Source organism: Zalophus californianus, chromosome 13 (genome assembly GCF_009762305.2).
Source record: "Zalophus californianus isolate mZalCal1 chromosome 13, mZalCal1.pri.v2, whole genome shotgun sequence".
NCBI lineage: Eukaryota > Metazoa > Chordata > Mammalia > Carnivora > Otariidae > Zalophus > Zalophus californianus.
In genome coordinates this window covers 5421218-5445438 of record NC_045607.1, presented here as the reverse complement: position 1 = coordinate 5445438, position 24221 = coordinate 5421218, and the positions used below count along the sequence as shown (strand labels likewise).

At 61.6% G+C, this 24221-nt stretch overlaps 2 protein-coding genes across 3 annotated transcripts in view; one reads left to right on the top strand and one right to left on the bottom strand.

Annotated features, from left to right (window-relative positions):
- FIBCD1 (fibrinogen C domain containing 1) overlaps nt 1–21947 on the bottom strand; it is a 34826-nt gene extending 12879 nt beyond the window's left edge. Inside the window, exons 1-6 of one of the 2 annotated variants that reach the window (XM_027614326.2) lie at nt 21919–21947; nt 21205–21320; nt 12431–12505; nt 11410–11889; nt 7269–7428; nt 6753–6889 (exon numbers count right to left, since the gene is read on the bottom strand). In XM_027614326.2, coding sequence (XP_027470127.1) covers nt 6753–6889; nt 7269–7428; nt 11410–11889; nt 12431–12505; nt 21205–21276 — 924 coding nt within the window. In that variant the 5' untranslated portion in view covers nt 21277–21320; nt 21919–21947. The remainder of the gene's footprint in view (nt 1–6752; nt 6890–7268; nt 7429–11409; nt 11890–12430; nt 12506–21204; nt 21321–21918) is intronic. The other variant, XM_027614327.2, reaches the window with a different exon arrangement.
- Nucleotides 12922–13252, top strand: LOC113933956 (60S ribosomal protein L36-like). The gene has a single exon (XM_035723565.1). The coding sequence runs from the start codon at nt 12932–12934 to the stop codon at nt 13250–13252; it is 321 nt and encodes a 106-aa protein (XP_035579458.1). The 5' UTR covers nt 12922–12931.
- Nucleotides 21948–24221: the final 2274 nt, after the last annotated feature.

Below are 24221 nucleotides of genomic sequence, written 5' to 3'. Positions count from 1 at the left end.
CCAGCCTCCCAGACCTCCTGAGCAGGCGATTCCGGGAGGGGGGCGGGGGGGCGCTGTGGCCCAGGCAGATTTTTGTTTCTCTAAGGAACAAAGAACTTGTGACCCCGGACGAGTCACGGACCCTTTCCAAGCCTCAGTTTCCCTCTCTGTAAAGAGGCGCCAGCAGCAGTCCCTTTGTCACCCCTGCAGGGTTGCAGGGAAAATGCGCAATGAAGTAAAAGCGTAAACGGGGCGCACATAGTAGGTCTAACCAACGTCCCCTCCCTCTCCTTCAGAACCGGCTGCCAAGCCCAGAAGGAAGCGGGCCTCCTCCTTGTTTTTGACTGGAAATGGTACCCCCGGGCTTGGCGCCCCGCCACGCTTCCCAGGCTTGGCAGTCGGTGCCGGCCAGCTCCTGGCAAACACTGCTCAGAGCTGCCATTTATCAAATGCTGAGCTACCGGGCTGAGCCTCCGCGTGTACTACCCTGTTTTACGTTAAAAGTTTACAAAATCCAAACTGCTCTGGATGGAGGCAAGCTTTCTCCGAGCGGATCACTCGAGGGGATGCGGGGCCGGTCACCTTGCTCATGTATTAGGGTGTGCAGCCCTAAGGACTCCCCAGGGCAGTGGGGAGCCGGTGCTGAGCCGGGCTACGGCTCGGGGACACCGTGGCCCACTGATGTCACGGCAGGTCCCCCTGCCACCACCGCATCTGTCTGCAACAAGGACCGGCTGAAGCCTCAGCCCACGGACGGAGGAGTCTCCCACAACCCTGCAGTCCAGCCTCCCTGGCTTTTCATCTCTCCCTGAGCCGGATCCCGCTGCCAGGCTGGGCTCCGCTTGGTGGTGGCTCCTTTGATGTTTTGCAAGTGAGGGAAGGATTTTCCTCCCTTCCTGGGGAGCTCAGGTGGGGAGGGGACGGTTTCTTTCACAGCGAAGCCAATTAGCGGCATATCTGAGCCGCTGACCTCGCACGACAGTAAAACGCCTGGCAGAGCGTGGCCACCGTGCAGAACGGGGTTTGGGCCCCTCAGCTCGTGGTGCTGGGAGCAGGCGGCTGCGCCGTGAATCCCAGTGGGGGCGCAGAGCAGAATCGATCCTCTTGCGGGTTCCTGCGGCAGGAGATGCTGAACTGGACCTGATTTCGGTGACCCAGGTGGTAATTATGCAAAGGCGAGGGAAGGGATTGGCAATCAGGCCTGGTGGCAGCAACACCATGGGCAGATGCCGATGGGGACAAGGCTGTGCCGCAGGGCAGAGAGGCAGGGAAGTGGGGGGGGGATCACCTGTTGATGCTGAGCTGGACCCTCCTTCTGACCACCCAAAACCCGCACCAGGCCCCTGCAAGGCGGCCACACAAGATACAAGGGCCACACTGGTGGCCGGACGAGGAAGGGGAGCACCCCAAGAGGGGATGTGACCTCCCCAGTCTCACACGGCCGGCGGGGAGGTGAGCCGGAAACGGCCAGCCCGGTCCCACGTATCACCTTCCCAATGAGGAAATCTGGCCTCTGTTTTGGTGAGTTTTCCCTTTAAACACACTGCTTGACTGTAAGACCCTGCAGGAGGGAGCCAGGTTCCTCTGCTCACAGGGATTCCCCAAGGCTCAGCGTGGACCCCTGCTCCCTGCTCACCAGGGAAGAGCCTGCGAAGGATTCTGACTCTCTCCCCACGTGGACGGTGCTTTATTAGCCTCACTGAGCAGGTGAAAAAGTGAGGCTCAGTGAGGTGAAGTGTCATCGCCCAGTGTGACAAGGGACAGCAGGCGGACAGGTAACCGCTTGGTTCCACCTTTGGTACAAAGGAGGAGCAAGATGGGTGGGCCCCGGTGGTCAGAGAGGCCTCCCAAAGGAGGCCCCTCCCCAGAGTCGCAGGTCAGCAGGACACGGTCCTTCCTTCCTGCCTTCCCTCCTCCTTTCCTGGGGCAGGGATGGGGTGAGTGCCCCTGTCAAGTTCAGGAGTGGCCTTGACAATCGGCAGGACCCTGTGTGGCCCGGGTCGCTGTGGGCTTTGGTGAGTGTGGAGAGAAGGCTTGGGTTTAGCCAAGGCCAGTGGCCACATCAGCCAAAAGGCCAAAGGCCACCTTGAGGCGTGTGCCCACCCGCCCCTGTGGCCTCCCCACCCCAAGGAGCCACATGTGGCCTCTTCCCACCCAGCAGGGTTCCTACTGTCCACAGCCACAATTCAAGGCCCATAGAATTCACACTCCCCGAACTACTCCCCCACCAGCCGCCATGCCCTTGGCCCAAGTCTCTGAGTCACTCCCCACCTGGGGGAATCCTGAGGGCGGTAGGAGCCCAATCAGCCCTCAGGACAAAGCCTGTCTCCTGACGTGCCCGCACAACCGCACCCGACCCAGCCTCTGCCCACCTCCCTCCTCTCGTCCCTGGCCCCTCAAGCTCCATACACCAGCAGAGCAGAGCCCACGCGGACCCAGACCAGGCGCCGCCATGTCCCTGCAGACCTCTGCATGTCTGTTCCCTTTGCCTGGAATGCTGTTCTCGCCTCTTCCCCCAGCGCTTGGACCTCCCTGTCCAGAGGCTTCCCTGGGCTGCCCCAGGCTAGGTTAGGGGCTCTCCTCTGGGCTCCCCCATCCCCCCCAGCCCTATAGCCCTCACACAAGTCAGCTCATCTGCCAGCTCCCCACCAGGCCAGGAGCTTGCTGTTGGATCCTCTGGCCTGTGGTTGGTGCTCAGCGGTTGGATGATTAAGGGCCACCGTGTGATGCCCGGCTCCACACACACGCGTGAGGCTGGGCCTTGGGAGGTCTGGGCGCTGCCCCCAGGCGGGCTGCTCATTTGCTAGGTGGCCTTGGACACATCTCTTCCTTCTCTGAGGCTGCTCAGCCACAATCCAGGGGTTGGAGGCATGCCAGGCCCTGGTATATAAGCCGTGAAGTGGCCAGGGCTGCCGAACCCCCTCCTTGCCCGGTCTGGTCTCGCCAGGAAGCAGGCTCTGGCTGCAGCGTCCAGCCCCAGATGCCCTGTCCACCAGGGAGGGCCACCCGGTGCCAGCACTCGAGGTCTGGCAGCTCAGACATAGAGCCTAACGAGGATGGATGGTACCAGGGTTCAGAGAGGCGGCAGCGGGCTCCTTCCCAAACAACAATTGAGTTTCCGAGAGATTCCGTGTGGCAGGGAGGTGATCCTGACAGATGCCCCGAGGTATCTGGGCAAAGATTGCTTTTGACGGAAGCCCAAATGGATATTAACGTTTATCGGCCTCGCAAACACTTCTCAGCCGAGAGCGGCCTGCCTTCCACAGCCCCTGATCCAGGTGTCTGAGCGGGAGGGTTGGGGGGCCGGGAGGGGGCTGCTGGCTTTCCTCATCATCTCCCCTGTAATGGTCCCGGAAGCCCGGGCCCCGGGTATTACCGTCCTCCCGGCCCAAATCCCGATGGACTTCCTGGGAGACTGGCTTCAAGTCCACCCACAGAGAGGATGCAGAGCCCGGGCTAGTGCCCAAGTCTTTCCTTAAGCCTGTCCTGACCCTTAACTCTGATTTCTGGGCTTCGGCTGCTACGTTGGCGCAGCTCTGCCTGCCGAGGGGTTCCCAGAGGCAAATGCCATAACTCAGATGTTCTGAGTTAGGAAAACAAAAAAGCTTTTAGCCCCCAGACACGGATCCAGTACATTTAAATGCTCTCCTGTGGAGCCTGAAGAGATGTTTGCAGGTGTGCCTGTCCCTGGGTCTTTAGGGGATTCTCAGCAGCTCTCAAGCCGGCTCTGCCCTCTGAATGCACTCGCCTGGCCCACCCCCACCCCCCCACCCCCCGCCACCCACCTGCCTCACTCAGGCCTCCCCTGTCTCTCCCCGTGCTTGGGAAAGCCGACCCCTTTCAGAACCGATGTGGGCTGCCTGCACCCCCATGTCTCACCATGCCTTCCCCTGGGGGAGCTTCCCTCTCCCCTCTGCCTGGCCATCAGTGCAGCAAAAATTGCACCACGCTCCTTGGTGAGAACTGGGGGGGGCCAGGGCCTGCTTCTCCTCATGCCCCAAGTGCCAAGGGCAGAGACCTGGGGGCCTGCCTGGGCACCCCGGAAAACAGCTGACCCCATACCCTGCTTCAGGCCCCCATGACTATCCCCTGGACGACGGTGGACACCCTCTTGGCAAAGAGCTCAGTAAGGGGCGGGGTCACACACACCCTGGTCATGTTGGGTGGCCAGTGCCTTGCATTGGGCGTGACCCATTGTTCTAAATAGTGATCAGGCCACTGATGGGCCTGTGCTGAATGCCCCACAAGCATTCGAAAGAAGCCTTGGTCAACTGGCTGTCCTTCCCCGTCTTCTGAGATTTGGGGAGGGTCGTAGGCCTGTGGCCCAGTCCCCACCCATCAGAACAGCCACTGGCTCAATGGCTGGGGAAGCAAAGAGGCAGGGACACAAGGGATCTCTTTCAAAGGAACCGCAGGCTGCACCCCAGGCCCACACCCATCTTGGGGGTGTCCGTGCCCAGGGTGTGGCTGTGCCCAGGGGCTCCTCACCAGCAGCCCTGGGGCCAGTGGGGTTCCCGCTACATCACCCCTGGCCAGGTCTGGGGGGCTCTATTCCTGGCAGCATGGCCCTGAGCTGGTTTCTCTGGCCTCCCAGCCTCCCTCCAGGACAATTACCTTTTCTGCTTAAATCGGCGATTTTCTATTGCTTGCAGTTAAGATCTCTCAGTGAGGCAAGTGGGTATCCCCACTTTACAGCTGAGGAAACTGAGGCTCAGAGAACTTAAGTAACTTCCCCGAGATCACACAGCAGGACTGGGAGCCACCCCCACGTCCATCTGTGGATGTTGGAGCCCACGCTCCCCGCTGCTCTGGCAGAGGCTCGACCACAGGCCTGTCCACAGCATGAGCCAAGGGCCTCCCCCTCTACTCTCTCCCTGCTCTGCTCCAGGACGCACGGTCAGGTTACAGCTCCTGAAGCCAGTCCTTAAGCCACCTTCCTCTCTCCAGCACCCTCAGTGACTCCCCAGTGCCCGCCCCAACCCCGCACGCAGCCTGGGATATTGATGCTAGTGTCACCTCTTCACACGCCACCCACCCTTGTTGACTCTGTTCCCTGAAGAGGCCGTGTGCTTCCTGCATCCCAGGCCCTTGTTAGGTTGCTCCCTCTGCCAGGAATACCTTCTCTTTCCTTCCCACTTACTGCTCTCACCAGCCTCTTAAGGCTGATCTGAAAAGCCCCCCTTCTCCAGGAAGCTTGCACAGAGCCTCCCCCACCTCTGCTTACCGTGACTTCTTCCACCCCAAATCCTCACAGACTCCAAGCTCTCTGGGAGGACTGCAGCAGGGACTTCCCCATCTCTGTGCTTCCCCGGCACAGAGGAGGTGCTCAAAATTGTCTGCCCATTTTCGAAATTAAATGTGAAGCCAAGGACCATTAAAGAGTCAGTTTTACGAACCCTGATTTCCATTGTCACTGGGCATCCCAACCACGGCCAACTTGGGGAGGTTGAGCAGCTCTCAGGGTGGCGGGCAGATGTCCAGGGACAGTGGTATAGGTTGTTCACTGCTCCAGGGCACCCAGCCCACATCTATTCTCCTTGTCAAGCCCAGTGCCCCAGTGGGCCAAAAGGAAAGGACATGTATTTTTAATTTACACGAAGTCACCCAATGGCCGGTGGCAGCCCCGTTGAAGCCCAGCCCCCAAGGCTGAGCTTCAGGAGAGGGGGTTGGAAGGCCACTGATTTGAGGGGGAAGGGACAGCAAGCTCACTTCCTATCCCAGCTTTAGAATGGGGGGTGGGGGGTTAGTAAACCACGGCCCACAGGATGACTCCTGCCTGCTGCCTGTTTTTAAATGGCTTATGAGCCAAGAACATTTTTAAATGGTTTTTAAAAAGCAAAAGAAAAATATTTTAAAATATCTTTTGAATAATATTTGAAGAATGCACGAACGCTTTATGAAATTCACATTTCGGTGCCCACACGTGTTACTGAGATGCTGCCAGGCCCGCGCAATTCCCTTTGGCCTGTGGCTCCGGCGCCCGCACGAAGGCTGAGGCCAGGAGCCGCCACAGAAGCTGTGGGAGGCGACGCGCAGACCCTGCTCTAGAAGGGGCTTCCCCGCTGGTGGATCTGGAGACTCCCCGGGGAATCAAGCCAGGGGCCTCTCCCCGCCACTCTGCCCCCTTCTCCCAGCTCTGGGGAGATTTCGGGGCCACCTGTGGTCACCCCACCCAGCCCTCCATTGGCTGTGGGGACATTTCGTCACCCCTACTTCCCACCCAGGCAGGAAGTCACAGCAGCTCCTTGCTGGGAAGCCACGGGGGTCTCTTCCCTGCAGGCGATGTCCCCCCCCCTTTTCCCCTTTGATCACACATGCCATATATCGGAGAACTTGAAAGACAGATCAACACTCGCTGGCCCTTGAGCTCACAACAGCAAAAGGCTCCTGGTGCCGCGTTCCATCCCAGAACCCATCCCCGACTTGCCTGGCGCTCTCAGGGAGCCCCTGTGTTCCCAGAGGCTTGAGGCTCGGGGAGCAGGAGGTGGCTCCACAGGCAGGAGACGGGGTCTAACATCTGCTCCCACGGGGGCCCAGGGGTCAGCCCACGGCCTCCGCTTGCCCTGTGCCAATTTCTGGGGGGTGTGGAGTTCTTGGGTGAGATGAGGGGCAGGTTTGTGGGGGCCGGCGGCAGGCCTGGCCAGGGACAGAAGGCTGGGTGAGAGGCTGCTCAGAGCCCCCGGGGTCGAGTGCACTGCCCCCTGGGTCAGCCCGGCCCGCCTGGGCGTCTGCAGGGCCCAGAGGAAGCTGGCTGTGCAGCCCTGGAGACTCACCGTCCAGCCGCCGCCGTCTGTGCGCATGTCACAGTAGACCTGGAAGCCGGCAGGGTAGTGTGTGGGGAAGACCGAGTAAATGCCATCCTCCTGCTGTCCGCTCAGGAGCACGTCCAGACAGTCGCGTGGTGGAGAGCCTGGGACGGGGCATGCTGTCAGGGCTGCGCCTGGTATCTGTGCCCCACCCCCACCACCACCCTCTGTCCCTGGCTCTCCCTGGCTTGTCAGTCCACCCTGCAGTGTCCCAAGGGCTCCAGGGCACCAGCCTTGGTGGTAGAACCCGGGTGAGCGTGCACCCTCTCTGAGCCTTGCTTTCCCCATCCAAAAAATGGGCACAACAGGCCGGGAGAGGGCTCAACAGAAGGGTGCAGGTAGGGTGCTCAGAGCTGCCTGGCAGCAGGAAGTCCTCAGCAAACAGCAGCTGTGTGTCCTCATCAGAGGGGTGGGCGAGGGGCCATGGGGGTACAGAACTGGGCACCCAGGTCACCCAAGAAAGGCAGCCCCCCCCCCACTGACCGTTGGTGCAGCCACGGGGACGCAGTCCCCTGGCAGGTGCCCTCTGGAGGTCAGCTTTGACACGGGGCCGGCCAACCCCCCGGTCCCTCTGCAGGGCATCTAGGACATCACTGACCGAGTTCACCAGGTGAGCCATGTGGCCTTGACTCTCGGAGAGAAGCTATGGGGCAAAGGGGTAAGTGGAAGGGGTGAGTGGAAGGGGCAGGGGCTCCGGCCAGCCAGCACCTGCCAGCATGGGCCATCCCCTCCTGCCCTGCTCAGGCCCCACAGGAGCTCAGTGTCTGTGTGTTCAGAGGATGGGGGCTCGGGTGGGAGGGGAGACAGAGGCTTCAGCAGAGACCTGTGCCCTGCTGCACCCCAGGCCCCGTCCTCCTCCGTCTCTGTGCCTCAGCCCAGGTGAGGGGACTGAAGAAAGCTCTGCCGTGCAGGGGGAGGAGGCACCGGGCACCAGGCAAAGCTGGGTTCAAATCCCAACTCACCCATTTACCAGGTACACGTCGGGGGGTGAGTGACGTAACCAAGCCTCGAAGTCGGGCTGCCAGGGCCTCCCTGTTGCAACTGCCATGGGGACCGGTGGCATGTGGGAGGGACTCAGCACAGGGTGGGGCCCCGGCAGGGCGCAGAGGACTTGGCCTTCCTTGTTACGAAAATTCATAAGGCACCTTGCAAATTACAAAACACCCTCACCCAAAGTCTCTCCTGATGCCCAGGAAGGCCGCGGAGGCAGGGGTGATGGTTCTGTGTGCAAACGGGGGGCCCTGGGGCACTCCTCCCACCCCACCCAGCCCCCAACTCCACATTCGTGAGCCATGGCTCCGAGGTCCACCGCCTCACCTCACCCCCACAGCATGGCCAGTGGGGAGGGCTTGGCTTGCTGTCTCCTCGGTACAAATGGGGAAACCGAGGCCCGAAGGAGAGGTCCCTGACAGAGACCGACCTCGGGCTGCTTTCCCAGGGTTGACTGGCAGGAAAGGAACCTAGGGCTGTGTCATTGTGCAGGGTAGGGGCAGGACAAGTGGGGGGCGGTGGTCTGGCCCCAGGCTCTGGTGTCAGTTCTGGGTTTTGACTCAACCCCTCCTCCATTCACTGGGCAAGTGACCCTGGAAGAGTAACCAAACTCCCTTTTGTGGACCAGAGTGATGGCACCTGTCTTTCTGGGGTGGGTGTTGGGGGTGGTTCAACCAGAGCAGGTGTTGGGGGCCTGAAGGCTCAGCCCACGTTCCCTGTGTCGTTCCCACGGCGCAGCCACCCTTCCTGAGATCCAGGTCTGGAGGTTTGTAAGCTGGGTCAGCTGACCGCCTCCCCCCTTCTCCCCCCCCGCCCCGGGGGACCTCTGGGCCGTGCTTGCTGCCTGAAGGGTCTGGGGGCTGTCACCTCCCCCGCCCTGGGCTCTGGGAGGCTGCAGGACCCACGAGGAGGGGAGGCGGGGTCACGGGCGGACACCAGCCAGCCAGCCAGCCAGCCAGCCCATGCACATGTGCCCTGCTGGGTCTTTACACGCTGAACCTGTCACTTGCCAGATAATAGCTTGTGCGAGGAAGGAAAATAGAAATATACAGAGCCAGCAGTTTACAAAGTACAATTCTTGGTTTGTCCAGAAGCAAGGGCCCCTCAAAAGCTTTTCGTTTCCCCGTCAGCTTCTCCTCCGCAGGAAGGGCTGAGGCCCGGGGGGAAGGGCGCCGAGGTGGGCAGGGGGAACGCTGGGGCAAGGCGGCTGACCCCTCCCTGGGCTTTCACAGCAGTGCCCTATAGACAGTCCCTGTTGGGGGAGCCCCGTGGACCACATGGACGCAGGCAGCCCTCGGAAGCGGGGGGCAGGGGGCAGGGGGCACCTGCAGGGTGTGGGCAGCAGAGATCACCAGGCTTGTTGGCTAAGTCTCCAGGGTCCTGCCCATCCTTCTGCCACAAGCAGACACCCTCGAGGAACTCAGGCACAGCCCGCTCTTGCTGGCAGGCAGGGAAGACCTCCGTTTAAACCAGCAAATGATTAAAGTTGAAAATGTACATATAAACATGCTCCGAATTAATAGGGAAAGTCAGTGCCTGCTCGCAGAGCTGCACACATGCATTAAAGAGGACCTGGCAGCTTTTAGAGGTAGCGAAGTCAAAGTTGCTCCTGGCACTTCTTGGTCATGTGACCGAGCGTCCACAGGGCACTCTGCCACTCCGAGCCTCCGCCTGCCCCTCCGGAGAATGGGGTGATGAGCTCCACCTCCTGGGGCCACTGTGCTAGGAAGCGCCGATTACCCAAGCACCCAGTGGTTCCTATCATTACTCCCACAAAAGGCTGAAGGGATTTTCAGTGGTGGCTCCCCACTGGCTGCAACTTTAGTTTACAAACCATTTTATTTCCATAATAATAAAAGAAAGGCTCATCTCTCTGTGCCGGATGCCAGCTGAGCCCAGCCTGGCCAGGAGCTCCCCCATCCTCCTGGGTATGGACTACGCTATCCCCATTTTGCAGGTCAGGAGACTGAGCCCAGGGAGGGCAACTGCCGCTCCTTGGTGGAGCCTGGATTGGATCCCAGCACTGCTGGCCCAAACCCTGAAGGCAGAACCGCTCAGCTCTGCGGCTCCTGGGCCAGTGGGCCACAGATGTCCATGCCCACAGGGGCCGCCCCGATGCCTTTTTACCTGCGGGGCCCGGGGGGTTTGCGATGAGGTTCAGAGAGGTGCCTTTTAGCAAGCAGCTCTGGCACTTCTGACAGAGGCTGTCTGTGGGCAGCGCTTTAGGAAACCCCGGTCTGCGCTGATCCCCTGGGGGTGTGGGAAGCTTGGAGCCAGGAGCCGCAGTTCTATAGCTCTGCAAGACACATGGTCTCTGAAATCACCCTTAGTCTGTGGGAAATGAGTCAAATTAAATGTTCTTTTGAGAAGTAAATATATCAGGTGAGCCAAGGCACTACCGGGTCCCCCAAAAGTTATTAGTCTTATAGGAACAGCTCTAGGCCTCTGTGCAGGTGGGTGGGTGGGAGACCCTGAGGCCTCCCCCTGCGATTCCCCACCCCTGCCCTACGGGCCTGGCTGAACCATGTGGAGAGTAAAGTGGGGGGTCCAGGTCACCCAGAAAATCTGGAGGTCTCCCCAAGCCCTGCCGATGGAGAGGGCAGCCGAACACCCCACCCCCACCCCACCCCGGGAGGGGAAGAGCCTTCCCATCAGTCACCCAGACAGGATGACGGGGACTATAATTTCTCCAGCTGCAGCCTTCAGAGGAGGGAAAGGACCCATTGCTCATGAGCTGCTGGGTGACCGACTGCCTGGTCATCCCCGGTGTCTGGAAGGGGCTGGGACCAATGGCAGGGTGGGGCTCACCTCCTAGTCCCTAAGGACCCGAGTCATCGGGGTGATGGGGTACAAAGCCAGAGGGTGGGCAGGGCGCTGGGAGGCCAGAGGCCAGAGGCCACTGTACCCTGAACAAATCATTGTCTCTTTCTGGGCCTCAGTTTTCTCTTCCGGAAAACAGTGGAAAACCAACGAGATGACCCTAAATCCCTGATCCTATGTGGGGCAGGGGGAGGGGGGTGAGGAGTTCTTGCCGCTGCTCCAGGAGTGGTCAACGTTGGAAACTCTTCCCCCAGATCTACAGGTGCTTGCCGGGACCTGCCTTGGCTTAGGGGAGGGGAGGGGATCGGGGGAGAAGGGGCAGAGGTGGTAGGGAGAGGCTAAGGGTCTGGATGGGCTCTCTCAGCTGGTCCCGCCTTCCCTGGAAAGCTGGGAGCATCGAATGGTAGAGAATGGGGGAGAGAGAGCTGGGGAGAGGCCTGCCACTGACCCGCCACGTGACCTTGAACCTCAAATCACTACTGATGGAAGTCAGGTCCTGCCTCACCTGTACTGACGCACCTGGGAAGCCCCTTGAGCCCTGGACTTGACCTGACAGTGGGATGCCACGGGGTGCTCCACGAATACCCAGGGTCCCCAGGGTCCCCAGGACCGTGGGTAGGAAATGGTGCCTCTAGCTGTGTGGCCTTGGATGGGAGACTCGCTTCTCTGAGGCTCACTTGCTCCACGGTAGATGGCAATAGCAACATCCCCTGGTCCTGGGGCCCTTGGGGATTAAGGGAAGCCGTGGACATCAGGCGCCCAGGCAGCAACCCCACCCCCCACCAAGACCCCAGATGCAGACCCAGCCCCGTACCTGGATGAGGCGGCCCTGCTCGCTCTGCAGGGCGCTGAGCCCCTGGCCCAGCGCGCCGAGGCCCTTCCGCAGCCCGGCGCACTCCGCCTGCAGCTCCGAGGCCCGGGCCAGCAGCCGGGGCAGCTGGTCCGCCAGGGTGTCCAACAGCTCCTGCTCGCCTGCAGGCCTCGGCTGGGCCTGGTGCTCGGCCAGCACCTGCAGCATGGAGGCCTGGGCGCCCTCCAGGCGGGCGAAGCCGTCGGCGAGGTCGGGGCAGCGCGGGTCAATGAGAATGCTGAGGCGCGAGCTGTCGGCCCTCTCCACGGTGACCAGGGCGCTGTTGGCACCCGCCGGCCCGGTGCCGGTGCTGACGACGGGCGGGGGCGCCGTGCCTGGCACGTGGGCATGGTTCAGGAAGAGCACGGCGCCGGTGACAGCCACGGCCAGCAGGACCGCCAGGGAGAGCAGCACCGTGCACAGCACGTAGCCGCAGCTGGGCCACTGCGGGCGCACACAGACACAGGGACAGACAGACGGACGGGCAGGCGGGCGGGAGAGAGAAGGGGCGGCATCAGGGGCGGACCTGGGCTTCCAGCTCTCCGGGGAGGGGCGCCCAGGCAGCCTCAGGACGGGGCCTCTGGCCTTTGGGAGGGGTGGGCAAGACTCAGAGGGCCCCCTTCTTGGGGACAGGGGCAAGGGAGTCATACAGAGAGGCAGAGGTGAGAGACAGAGGCCCAGAGGGGAGACAGAAAGCCCGGGACCAAAGATACAGCAAGTGCGAGTGAGTGAGAGATGCACGCAGCCGGAGATGGAGAGGATGAGAAGAGAAACTGAGGCAGAGAGGCGCCCTCCCCTCACTGCCCCTGCCCTGCTCCTTGTGGCCTGCACGGGGCAGGCACACCTCCCCCATGCAGCCCTCCTGGGTGGGTCAGGGTTGCAGGTGAAGGCGCCCACAGCCTCAGGCCCCTGCACTGCCATTTCCAGGGGGTAGGGGGGGATCTTGGGTGAGGGACCTCACCTCGCTGAGCCTCGGGGTCCTCACCTGTAAAATGGAGGCAATAATGACGCGCCCTGCCCCGCACGTGGGTGCCTGCCGTGCAGACTCAGGAAGAGAAAGCTGTAACGGTGACAGCAACCGCGCTAAGAATTGTCACACTGTCACAGCAGAATGAGCACCCGTCACTAAGGGTCACTTTCCCCCTGGAGCCCCCACAGCCCGAGTCCCGAAGCCTGGGCAGGCCCGCGAGGCTGCCATGCATGAGTCCCCAGGGCGCAGGGTGGCCGCCGAGCACCTCCTCTCCTCTTTCCTCCCCTCTCCGCAGAGCAAGCTAACGGGCAGAGCCCTGCCAGGCACCCTGGAGAAAGGCGCCTCCCTCCAGGGCTGGGGCCGCGGGGTAGCCGTGCCCCCCAGGGCAAGAAAAGGCGGGGAGGTAAAAACTGGGTTCGGTGGGGGGGGGCTACTGGCTGGAACCCGGGGGGCAGCTTGTCATTAAAGGAGGCGCCGTGAGCCTTCCGCCGCGGGAGCCATTGAGGAGCAGCCGCCATGGCTCTGCGCTACCCTATGGCCGTGGGCCTTAACAAGGGCCACAAGGTGACTAAGAACGTGAGCAAGCCGAGGCACAGCCGCCGCCGCCGCCGCGGGCGCCTCACCAAGCACACCAAGTTCGTGCGGGACATGATCCGAGAGGTGTGCGGCTTCGCCCCCTACGAGCGGTGGGCCATGGAGCTGCTCGAGGTCTCCAAGGACAAGCGCGCCCTCAAGTTCATCAAGAAAAGGGTGGGGACACACATCCGCACCAAGAGGAAGAGAGAGGAGCTGAGCAACGTCCTGGCCGCCATGAGGAAAGCCGCAGCCAAGGACTGAACCCCTTCCCCTCTATGTAATAAAGCCTTTTCAGAACTTGGGGGAAAAAAAAGGAGGCGCCGTGATCGGGCTTGCTGTACCCCGATCGCTCACAGCCCTGAGGGAGCCCGCAGAGCGGCCATGGAGCGTGTGACACGTGGGGGACATGAGGCCCAGGAGAGCCAAGGGCTTGCCCAGAGTCGCACAGCCGATGAGAAGCGAGCTCAGACTCGACCCTCCAGCCTCCCGCCTCCTCTGGGGGCCCTTCTCCGGCTGGCTTTCCCCCACATTTCCCACTTTCGGAACTGGAGACGCATCTTGAAGGGAGTCAATATAGAACGCGCTTGGAGCCGTGCCCGGCGCATTGTGCGTGTGCAGTAAACGTTAGCGGCTTTTACTACCCCGTGATCAATGTGCACAGAGCATCGGGAAGTGTTTGGTTCTGTTTTCCACCCAAAGTGTTACTCCTGTATGTATGTCACCGATGCGGGGATGCACCTTTTCATTTTTCCACATTTTAACGTCTCCGATGGCGGGGAATCCTACAGCAGTGATTGACCCTTTTTTTCTCGGTGTTACATAAAATAGCGAATCCTCTTACACAAGGCGTCTCACTACAGGAAAGTACAAAATAGCGAACAGTTGTTTTGCTTAAATTCAAATTCTACAAGGAAGTCCCAAATCTCCTACTTGGGACCAGAAGAAGATGGGGTCGGGGCTGAGGTGCAGGTGGACAAGAAGACCCCCCCGCCCAGGAGGGTGCCGTGTTGTTGGCAAGATGAGGGAGAGAATTCCTTAGCCCGCCCCTGCACTGATGATGCCCCCAGCACTCAGCGCTCTGCCCCTCCTCTCTCCATACCTTCCCCAGGAGGCCCATCCATCCCAGGCTCCACGCGTCTAGACAGCTTACTCCTGCCAGACCTGGGCACATTAGCTCCCTCACAGCAGCTCTGCATAGGCTGCTACCTTAGCCTGAGGCATCTGCTGCCCCTGCTCCGCTTCCTAATTCCCTCTCTTCCTTCAGGGCCCAGCTAGATGTCACCTCCTCCAGGAAGCCTTCCTAGACTGTTTCCCCAGGCCTCCCCGCCCCAACCTAGTTTTGGAAAGGCTCCTCCTCCATGTTCCCACGGCCCTTGCTCCCCTCCCCCATGGTGGCACTCATCAAGACAGACAGTCATCACCTTTGACTTCATTCATGTACTCGCTCAAACATCCATTCAACGTTCACTGGGTGTCCCCATGAGCCAGGCTCCAAACCAGTCCCTGAGGATGGGGGTGGCCGTTGTCCTAGCCCCACGCTGGGGGAGCTCATGTCCCATGGACTGTGATTCTTAGCCTATGTGGGGCGTGGATCGGTTTGGGAATCTCTGAATTCTGTGCACCCAAGGAAGGCTAGGCTGGCAAGCCCCAGGCCCAGGTGAATTACCCTGGACCACGGGAGCCCCCAAGGGCAGGGCCTGCTCGCCTGGCACAGAGCAGCTGCTTGTGGGATGGATGGGAGGAAGAGCGGATGGACCAGGTCATTTCCCGGTGACCGTGCTCGCATGGGGAGGAGGTCAAGGCCCCGCCACCCTACTGTGCGTGGCAGGGCAGAGGCTCATGACCTCCACGCTGAGCCCTGGACCCCGAGGCAAGGCCACCTCTAACCCCGTGCCACCCCTGATGGCCTCGCACGGAATGAAGGCCACCTCCAGGCTGCCCCAAGCCCCCAGTCACCTGCAGATCAGAAGCTTCCAGATTATCGCTGCCATTCTTTGAACACGTGCCCTGTTCCCACCCCTGAAACCTCCGAACGACCCCCTGCTCTGGTTGGATTCACTTGGCGGGTGGGAAAACTGAAGCTCAGAGAGCAGAAGACCCCTTCCCGAGGTCACACGGGAGGTACATGGGAGGGCTAGCATTCGATCCCAGGGCCGGGGGCCGGAATCACACCCTCTGTCAAGACTGCTTGCTTCCCACAACCTTCTTCCCTCTGTCTTGTGTGTGACTGGGGTTTGCGAGACAAAGCTCTGTGTCAGCAAGTAAGTCCCTGTCAGGCCCCTCCCCGAGCCCATCGGGAGACACCTTGCCCCAAGCAGCTCTGAGCACCGTCCTCCAACCGAAGAACATTAAGGTCCCCCAACTGGCTAGGCAGAGCGGCCAGCCACGTCTCCCTGTGTCTCCAGGACCCTCGCCCTCTCGTGCGCCTGCTTCCACCCAAGCCCCTGGTCCCTGGAGGGAAGGCAGAGGGTGCTGGGGAGGGAGAGGCTTGAGAAAAGCCGCAGGGGATCCCCAGAGGGGCAGAGGGATGATGGAGTTGGAGCTGAAACAGGCCACTCAGCAGAGGAGAATTAGTCTTCTGAGATCACCTTAAACATGAAGTACTGTTCGCTTTTATAGGCTGCTGTTTACGTGTATCGCAGAGGAATCTGCCCGAGATAATAAGGGGGTGTTCTGGGCGGTGGGCAGCCAATGGAGCATGCCGCGGGGCTGGGGCTTGTTGATGAGCCTTCGGCCCTGGCAGAGCCGGGCGAGCACCCAGGGGTCTGCAGGAAGCCGCAAAGGCACACGGGGCAAGGGGTGGGGGACACTGGGAAGCTATCCCGGGCAGTGGGCATGAGAGGAGCCAGGAGCCCTAGGTTCAAGGTCCAGTCTGTCCCTAACTGTGTGTGTGAGCCCCCAGCTGGAGGGACGTGGCTTCATCCCCTGTGTGACCCCCTCCCCAGTGCTGTCCCAGCCAAGGGGAGGAGGAGATGGGCTCGTGCCAGGGGAGGCAGGAGACAGGAAGCTGCAAAGGTGCCTCAGGGCCCTTAGTGGAGGGGTGGCGTCTTTCCTGGCTGCCTCCTCTGTGTCCCCAGCCTCAGAGGTGGTCATGGGGTCCGGCGGGGGACAGGAGTGCTCAGGAGGGAGGGACACATCGCATCGATGGCCTGCTAGCCAAACACGCCCGGCCGGCCCCATCTCCTTCCTTGTCTGCTGGAGAGCCAGGGGGCGGTAGCCTCTGGGTGGACCCAGACTCTACTCCTTGTATCAAAGTCGGAAGAAGAAAGTGTCCCTCTAGGGGGACGCTAGATCCGAATGCAAGTGGCTCCGAGCCCCCCATCTCCTAGGAGCACCCCAGCTGGAGGCAGGGTGGCCGGCCATTCATCATGACGGAACCGCGTAGTGGAGCTGTGGATTGGGAAAACCGGGGCTGGGTGGTGTGCGGGCGGGGGTGCCCGGCAGGGAGGAGCTCTCAGGCACAGGGCTGCGGGGGGTGGGTGGGAACGGGACCTGGAGAGCTGCCCAAGGCCACCCCTCCTGGGGGCTCCAAGCTCCCCAAGCCCTGCCACTCCTCCGGAAGCAAGCAGCTCTGGGTCCACTTTTGGGGGGTCTCCATTTGTGTCCTGTGAGGGTCTTGTTCCCCACGACACACACTCCTGGCCTCCTGGATGGCCCGCCCAGCCCACCGACACCAAACCAGGTTCTGTCCACCCCTAACCTGAGCCCCCCGAGAGTCCCACCTGGGGATGGCACCAACTCCATCACTGCCCCTCCAAAGCTGGTGCCCCACGGAGTTCCCCACCCTTCCCTCCTCCGACACCGAGCCAGCCGCCTGGCTCTGTCCCTGTGCCCCCAGCCCTGCCCTGGTCCAAGCCCCCTCACCCGCCTCTAAATCACTGTGACAATCTCCCCCAGGCTTCCTGGACACCTCCCAGCCCCACCAACTCGTTCCCCACGCAGCAGCAAAGGACCCCTCCCGAAGGTCCCGCTGAGACCCCTCTAGAGCCACGGAGGCCTCCTGCCCTCCAGAGCAGGCCCCACTGGGCCCCTCAGCTTAGGGCACCTGCAGGCTCCACCCCGAACCCTGCCCTGTTCCTTCCACCTGCCCGGCTCCTTTCCTGTCCCCCAACACACCTTGGTCTCCCTGCAGGACAGATCAGGTAAATGCTGTCCAGCTTCAACATTGCCTCCTCCGGGAAGCTGTCTCCTCTGGGCTCCCACCCTGCCTTCCATCACAGGCGCCCGGCTGGACTGGATGGCGAGCTCCGTGGGGCAGGGCCGGGCCCGGAGGAGGGCACAGGAAAGTGACAGAAGGGAGCCCTTGGCTTGTCGTTCCTGTGGGCCCCCGCTTCCCTCCTTCTCTCCCAGCCCCCGCCTAACCCAGTGACCTCCACCCAAACCCTAGGGTACAAGAGGCCAGACGCTTTTCTTTACAGTGCCTTGTAATAATACCTGACTTGTGGGTTTCTCTGTCCCCCTCATGAGACTCGAAGCTTCCTGAGGTACGGGTTCCCAGCTGTACATCCCAGCGGAGGTAGGGACTCTAAAAACAGTCACTGAGCGAATGCAGTGCAGCGGGGTTTAGGTTAGACATCAGGAAGAACTTCCCAATGAGGATTTGGTTTTCCTTCTGCGACATTTTTAGAAGTTTTGAAAGGACCAAAAGATGCCACCTGGGATTGCCAAGGCTGACCTCCCTGTAGGGTGGCGTGACTCGAGGATTGCTCAGAAGCGAGCCCCCGCCCAGGAGGAGCCGGTTACAGGGTGACTTCCTGCCCCACACTCCAGGAGAGAAGAATCGTGTCTATTTCTAGATCCTTTCATCTGAGTGACTCCAAACTCTGGCAAATATCCCACCACCACCTCCTGCCCCAAGGGTGTGAGGCCCCTTCGTTCTGCAGGGGGAGAAGGGACACTCTAATGAAGGCAGGAACTCGTCCAAGGTCAGCCAGCAGATGAGGAGCTGAGGCGGGACGGGGCCCCGAGGGCAGAGCGGCCTCAGGCCGTCCCCAGAAACACGTCGTGGCAGCGGGGGCCGTGAGCGCCTCGGGGACCACGCAGCCTGCACGCCGGGGCTCTCCCCCTGGGAATTACATCATGCAGCTGAGCAGACTGACCGAGGGAAGGACAGCCAGCCGCTCCTGCCTTCATCTGCCTGCCGACGAAGACCGGAGTTCAGGTCCCGGCTCTGGCTCCCTTAGCCTCAGTTTCCTCATCTGTCAAATGGGTTGGCAGTCCCTGCTGCCAACCTCCCAGTGTGGTCATGGCTAAGAAGCGAGAGGTGTGGAGAGATGAGCCCGGCTACTGCTCTGAGTGTAGCAAGGGCTTCTATTCTCCCGGAGGAGGTGCTCCACTAAAGAACCTCAGCCAGGCCCTTCTGGCGGGAGCTGGGTGGTCAGCTCATTCTCCCTGGCAGGCAGAGAAGATCAGGACACTGACAGCCTGCAAAAGGGAACAGGCTACAGTGAGAACCACCATCCTCACAGGTGCACAGTGCTTTGCAGTTTGCAAAACACACCAGGATTTCACCTGACCCTCCGAGGAGCCCTTGTGAAGTGAGGAAGAAGCAGGAATCACTGTTCTCATTTTGCAGGTGGTAAAGCCCAGACCCAGAAAGGGGGAGTAACTTCCCCAGAGTCACACAGCATGTCAATGGCAGAGACAAAACTAGGAACATGGGAGAAAAGGCCAGACCTGAGGGAGGACGTCGAGAGGGACCCAGGACAGCAAGGCTCTCTCTTTCTTTTTTCTTTTTAAGATTTATTTATTTATTTGAAAGAGAGAGAGAATGAGAGAGAGAGCACATGAGATGGGGGAGGGTCAGAGGGAGAAGCAGACTCTGCGCTGAGCAGGGAGCCCGATGCGGGACTCGATCCCGGGACTCCAGGATCCTGACCTGAGCCGAAGGCAGTCGCTTAACCAACTGAGCCACCCAGGCGCCCAAGGCTCTCTCTTTCGACAGTAAGCTCAGGAAAGGCCCTGCCTCTTCTCTGATGCTTCCAACAAGCCTGGGACGGGCGCAGGGGACAGCCTATCTACATGCAAGGTCACCAAAGGAGTGGGAAGGGGAGGTGGTGTTTGATATTGGCCCCGGGCCCCTGGGGCCACAAGCCCTCAGCTGCCTCTGATGCCAAGGGGGCACACAGCTGGGCTCTGGCTGGTGGCAGCTGGACTATGTGACCCAGGCAGCCGCAGAGGGAGGCCCTGAAGCCACAGCTCAAACAGATCCCCCAGAAGCCACCTCCCCTTGAGACATAGCGGCACTTGCTGGCTCCTCACCCCCAGCGCCTGGTGAGGCTTCATGCAGTTCAATTCAGCAAATGTCCCTAAGCTCCCACCGTGACTGCATGGAAGGGCAGGAGCCTGGGCCCAGGGGAAGAACTAGAGATGGGGGCATGTGTCCAAAGGGAGTTCCTGATAGAGGAGAGCCCTGGGGCAGGGAGAGAAAGCAGTGAGAAAAAGGCAGCTGAGGAGAACAGGCTAAATGCTACCGGGACTTTGAGGCACAGCCACAGAACATCAGGGGAGGCTTCCTGGAGGAGGTGGCATCTGATAGGTTTTGAAGTACATGTAGGATTTCCCTGAGCAAAAGCAAAAGGGTGTGTGTGTGTGTGTGTGTGTGTGTGTGTGTGTGTGCACTGGAGATCTCGTTGGGGCCAACAAGATGACACTGCAAAGGTCTGGAAACGGGCAGCCTAGTGTGGGACTGGGGTTTGGCAAATGACAAGCAGCCAGTCCCGGTAAGGGGACTAGTGGGAAAGGAGAATGGGTCAGGCTGGGGATAGCCTTGAACAAATCTAGGTAAAAGGGTAAAAAGTCAGATCCTAGCAGGAGAGGTTTTTTTTTGTTTTTTTTTAATCTGGGATTGGCTTGGGTGTCGACCTGATGGAAACAAAGGAACAGAGCACCTGGGAGGCATCGGGAGCCGCTGGGCTCAGACCTGGGTTCGAATCCTTGCTCTCCTAACACGCTGTGTGACCTGAGCGCATGCCTCAACCTCTCTGAGCCACGTTAGCCTGTGACATGGGAATGTGCCTCCCTGCCTAGCCCCCAGGCTGCCGCAGGAAGTGAGGTCGTGCAGATGGTTGGGAAGGAGCTTTGCAAACTGTGGAGGGCTGGGCCCCCACACCACGGCACTCTCCCTCCAGACAGAAGGAGCAGGTTGGAGCCCTGGAGAGTGAGGGGCCGACAAGGCTCGTCCCTGCCGCCCCCCTCCTGCCACTGCAAACACAAACGGCTCTTTCCCCAATGACATCTGTCTGGGAGAAATCTGAAATTTAAAACGGGCAGCCCCATTATTTCCTCTCCTTGGTGAGCGGGCCTCTCCATCTTACCTGCCTGCCCCGGTCCCTTGGCAGCCTGGCCTGGGGCAGCCCCAGGGCTGTCCCTCCACTCAGCTTCGCATCTCCAGCCCCCTCTCTGGCCAGCCCTGGAGCTCTGCCCTCACCGCCCCTCCTCCCAGTGCACAGCCCTGGGCACCCTCCAAGCCTGCCCCCTCCACTGCCCCAGAAGAGGCAGCAGGAAGAGTGCAATGAACAGGACCTGGCACCACGGACCCAGGTTCAAATCTCAGCAGAGCCTCATGGCCTCCGGCAGGGGCAACCCTCTCTGAGACCTGCTTTTCTTGTCTTAAAGCTGGAGAATCATGATACCCAAGCTTCTCACATGAGACAAACATTTATTGATCCTTTAGTGTAGAGCAGGGGCCCCATTTAAAGTGTGAGGATTTAGAGGAGATCCAGGGGGATCCACACCCTGGTCCAGAAGCTCAGGTTACCATGCCAGGCGTCTGGCACAGGGTGGTGCCCAGGGTGGATAATTAGCAAGTGATTAAAACGCCCATTGTAGAGGTGAGGAGACAGACACTCAGCGAGGGGTGTGATTAGCGTGGCCACACAGTTTACTGAAGGGCTGGTCACCCTGTGAACTAGAGGTCCCCTACTCCCTCTGCTCACGTGGGCACCGCGAGGCTGTTGGAGGCGCAAGAGGGCCATCTGCCACAGAGCTATGCAGGGGTGCTGCCCTCATCCATCCGCACCCCGAACCCCAAGTTCAAGCCTCTTCTGGAGGAGGAGGAGAGGAGGGCGTCGCCTCGCCCCAGGCGTCCCGAGCCTCGCGGGGTGCACCCCAAACTCCTGCCTCGAGCTGGGCCCCCACCCCGCCGGCCGCAGCGGCCACCACCTCGCCAACCGCGCGGGCCCCATGTCCCCACGCCCCGGGCCCGCGCGTACCTGCGGCTTGTCACGCGGCCGGTCCTCAAGTTGGGAAGCGCCGCCCATGGTCTTCCACCGGTCGTTGACCATCTTCCGGCGGCCGGACTGGCGGGGGCGCCCGGCGAGGCGCGCCGCTGCGGAGCGCAAAGACGCCGGGGTGGGCGCGGGCTCGGGGCGCGTTCTGCCCGCCAGATTCCCGCCTCGGTGCCCCGCGCCGGGTGGCCCGGGCCAGCGGGCGTGGGTGTCCGGGGGTGCGCGGGTGAGGACGGGCTGCGCGGGTGTGCGCGGGTGAGAGCGGGAGCGGGAGCGCGAGAGCAGCCAGCCCGCCAGCCCGCCCGCCGTTCGCGCTGCGCGCCGTCCCCGCTCCCCGCTCCCGCGCCTCCCCCTGCGCGCTCCTCTCCCTCCTCCCTCCTTGCTTCTAATCTCCGTGTCTTTTTTGTCTGGGACTCTCTTTGCCTTTTATTGCTCCCCTCCGGCCTCCCTCCCTCCCTCTCTCTCTTTCTCTCACACACATACACACACCGCGGCCAACGATAGTTCCTCTCCACCTCTGAAAAGGCCCAGATAAAGGGGCAGAACCCGCCCCAGGCCCCCTGGGCCAGTCGGGGCGGGCGGGGGGGGGCACAAACCGCCGCGGGCAGCCCGCCTCCTGCCGGCTCCAGGAGCGGCCAGGGAAACCCGGACGGCGCCTCCTCACAAACTTCCTCCCCGGCCGGACCCGTGCCAACTCACCGTGCGCTGGGGGCGCAGCGCCGGGCGGGCCCAGGGGGGGCCCCTGCCGGGCCGTCGGGCGTCTACGCGGAGCGGCGCCGAGCTCCTCCCGCTCCCTCGACCGGGGCGGGGGAGGGGGTGGGGGCCGGCCGGCCTGCGCCCCCTGTGGGTTTCCGAGGTCTCGGTCCGGGCCCCGGGGCAAGTGCGTCCAGTCCTGGAGTCACGAGCCGCTGGGACCTTCCCCTCCGGATCCCGACCAGCGAGGCCGGCCCTGGGGGTGCCCCGGCCAGAGTCCGCGACCCTGGATCCTGGCGCTCGCGGGCCAACAGCAGGCCCGACGCCTTCCTGCGCAGGCGGCCCGGGGGCCGAAGGGGGTCCCCGCCGCCGCCGCGACAGCCGCCGGCGCCTCGGTCCCGAGTACGAGCCGCTCCGCGCTCTGCCAGCGCTCGCGGCCGACCGCCCGCGTTCCCCAGGCGCGCCCGCACCGTCTCAGTCCCCGCCCCCTCCTCTGCCCGGGGGAGGAGGGATCTGTGCCGGGAGGGGGCTTCTTAGTCGCCCCCTCCCACCAGCAGCACTTTTTTTAAAAGCATTTAATCCGCCGGGCGCAGCCTTCGGAGGTAATTGACAAAGTCCTCAATCTGGGCGTTAACGAGCTGCTATTGTGGCTTCTGACCGGGAGGCGCCCACACGGCCCGACGCCGCGTTCTCGGCGGGCCGCCCCCTCTCCGGGCCGCCGCAGGAGCCGGGATGACGGCCCCTCCCCCGCCCCTTTCTAAGATCCCTTCTGCTCCCCCCAGCTTCAGAATAGACACCCCCATTTCCCGCCCCCCGCTTCTCCCCAAAGCTGTTTTCCGGCTCCCGGGGAGCCTTGGCCCGCCACGCTGTTCCCTGGCACCGTCTTCGTCTCTTCTCCACCGGCTGCCAGTCTGTCTCCCCATCTTCGTCCCTCTTCCCGCCCCTCTCCAAGCCCCACACAGGCGATGCAGGCTGCCCAGGCTGCGAGGTCGCCGCGCCCTGAGCGGGGAAAGCCGGGGGACCCCATGCCCCGTGCCATCTAAGCAACTGTCGCTCACCCCCCCAGCAGCTGGGTTCACAACACGCCGGCTGGTTGTCCCCAGTCTCCTCTTCCTTTCAGGGCTGCCGGCTGCCCCACCTGCAGCCCCACCACTCTGCGCCCCACAGGGAGGCTGCCCAGGTTGCTGGAGGGGATCCCACAGCGCTGGCTGGGAGGCAGGAGACCTGCACAGAGTCCAGGCTCTTTCCCGATGGCACCCTTCCCCCTGGGGCCCCTTTCCTGTGGGTTCAAGGGATTGTCAGGTGACCTGGGGAGGGGGCATCTGGCTTGAGTGGAGGGGTGTGGTGGAAAGCACAGAGCCCTGGCTGTGGGGCCTGGGGCAAGCTACTGCTCCTCTCTGGGCCTCAGTTTCCCCATGTGTACCAACAGGTTAACAGCATCCTCTTTGGAAGAGCTCTTGTGAAGTTCTAAGAGGGTGCATTGAAGCACCTGAGCAGATTCAAACGTTCCTGCTATGACCTTGGCCAGATTTCCTGTCCCCTCTAGCCTCAGTGTCCTCATTGAAGAAATCAGGACCTCCCCCTTCTTGACGGGGAATTGTGAAGTTTACAGGCATGTGGCTGAGACTGCAAGTCTGTGATTCCGATTTGGGGAGAGGATGTAAACTCCAGATGTGTCTCTGTACAGACAAAAGATCAGTCTGGGGTAGAACCCTGGACTGAGAATCTGAGGGCAGGGTGGTGCTAAGGGTGATGAAGAGGTTCAGGGCACGTGCTCTGAGTGGGCAGGGAGAGCATCCTGAAGAAGCAGGGGTGTGAGCCAGGCTTTGAAGGCAGAATGTCTGTTTGCTGGGGAAGAAGACATTACAGCAAAGGCAAGGCATGGAGACTGACCGTGGGCTGTGCGGGCAGGTGCAAGCAGGAGGATGCTGGCTGGAGGATCTGCTCCCAGGCCTGCGTTAAGGACGGTTGGACAGGTGAGCGGGGGCCACCTAGCGGCTCCTCCCGGCACTGCTTGCTGCAGGTTGTCTCACCTGCTCAGGGGCAGACCCCTCACTTTCCTGCCCTTGAGGGGGTGCAGTGAGTACCTGTGTCAAGGACGATCTTCACCTGTCACCCCCTCGGCACCCCAAGAGAAGAATCAGCCCTGGTGCGGCTCTGGCACGAGCCTGCAGGCATTTGCTCAGTGCTTTACACACCGTATTCACTTGACACGCTTGGGGCATAGTCTCAGGGAGAGGGGAGGGCCACCCTCAGCTCACTGACCCCGAGATCTGTGTAAGAAAAATCGAAGCTGACCTCACAGAGGG

Coding starts and splice junctions, on each gene's coding strand:
- LOC113933956 (XM_035723565.1), top strand. CDS start 12,932: ATGGCTCTGCGCTACCCTATGGCCGTGGGCCTTAACAAGGGCCACAAG.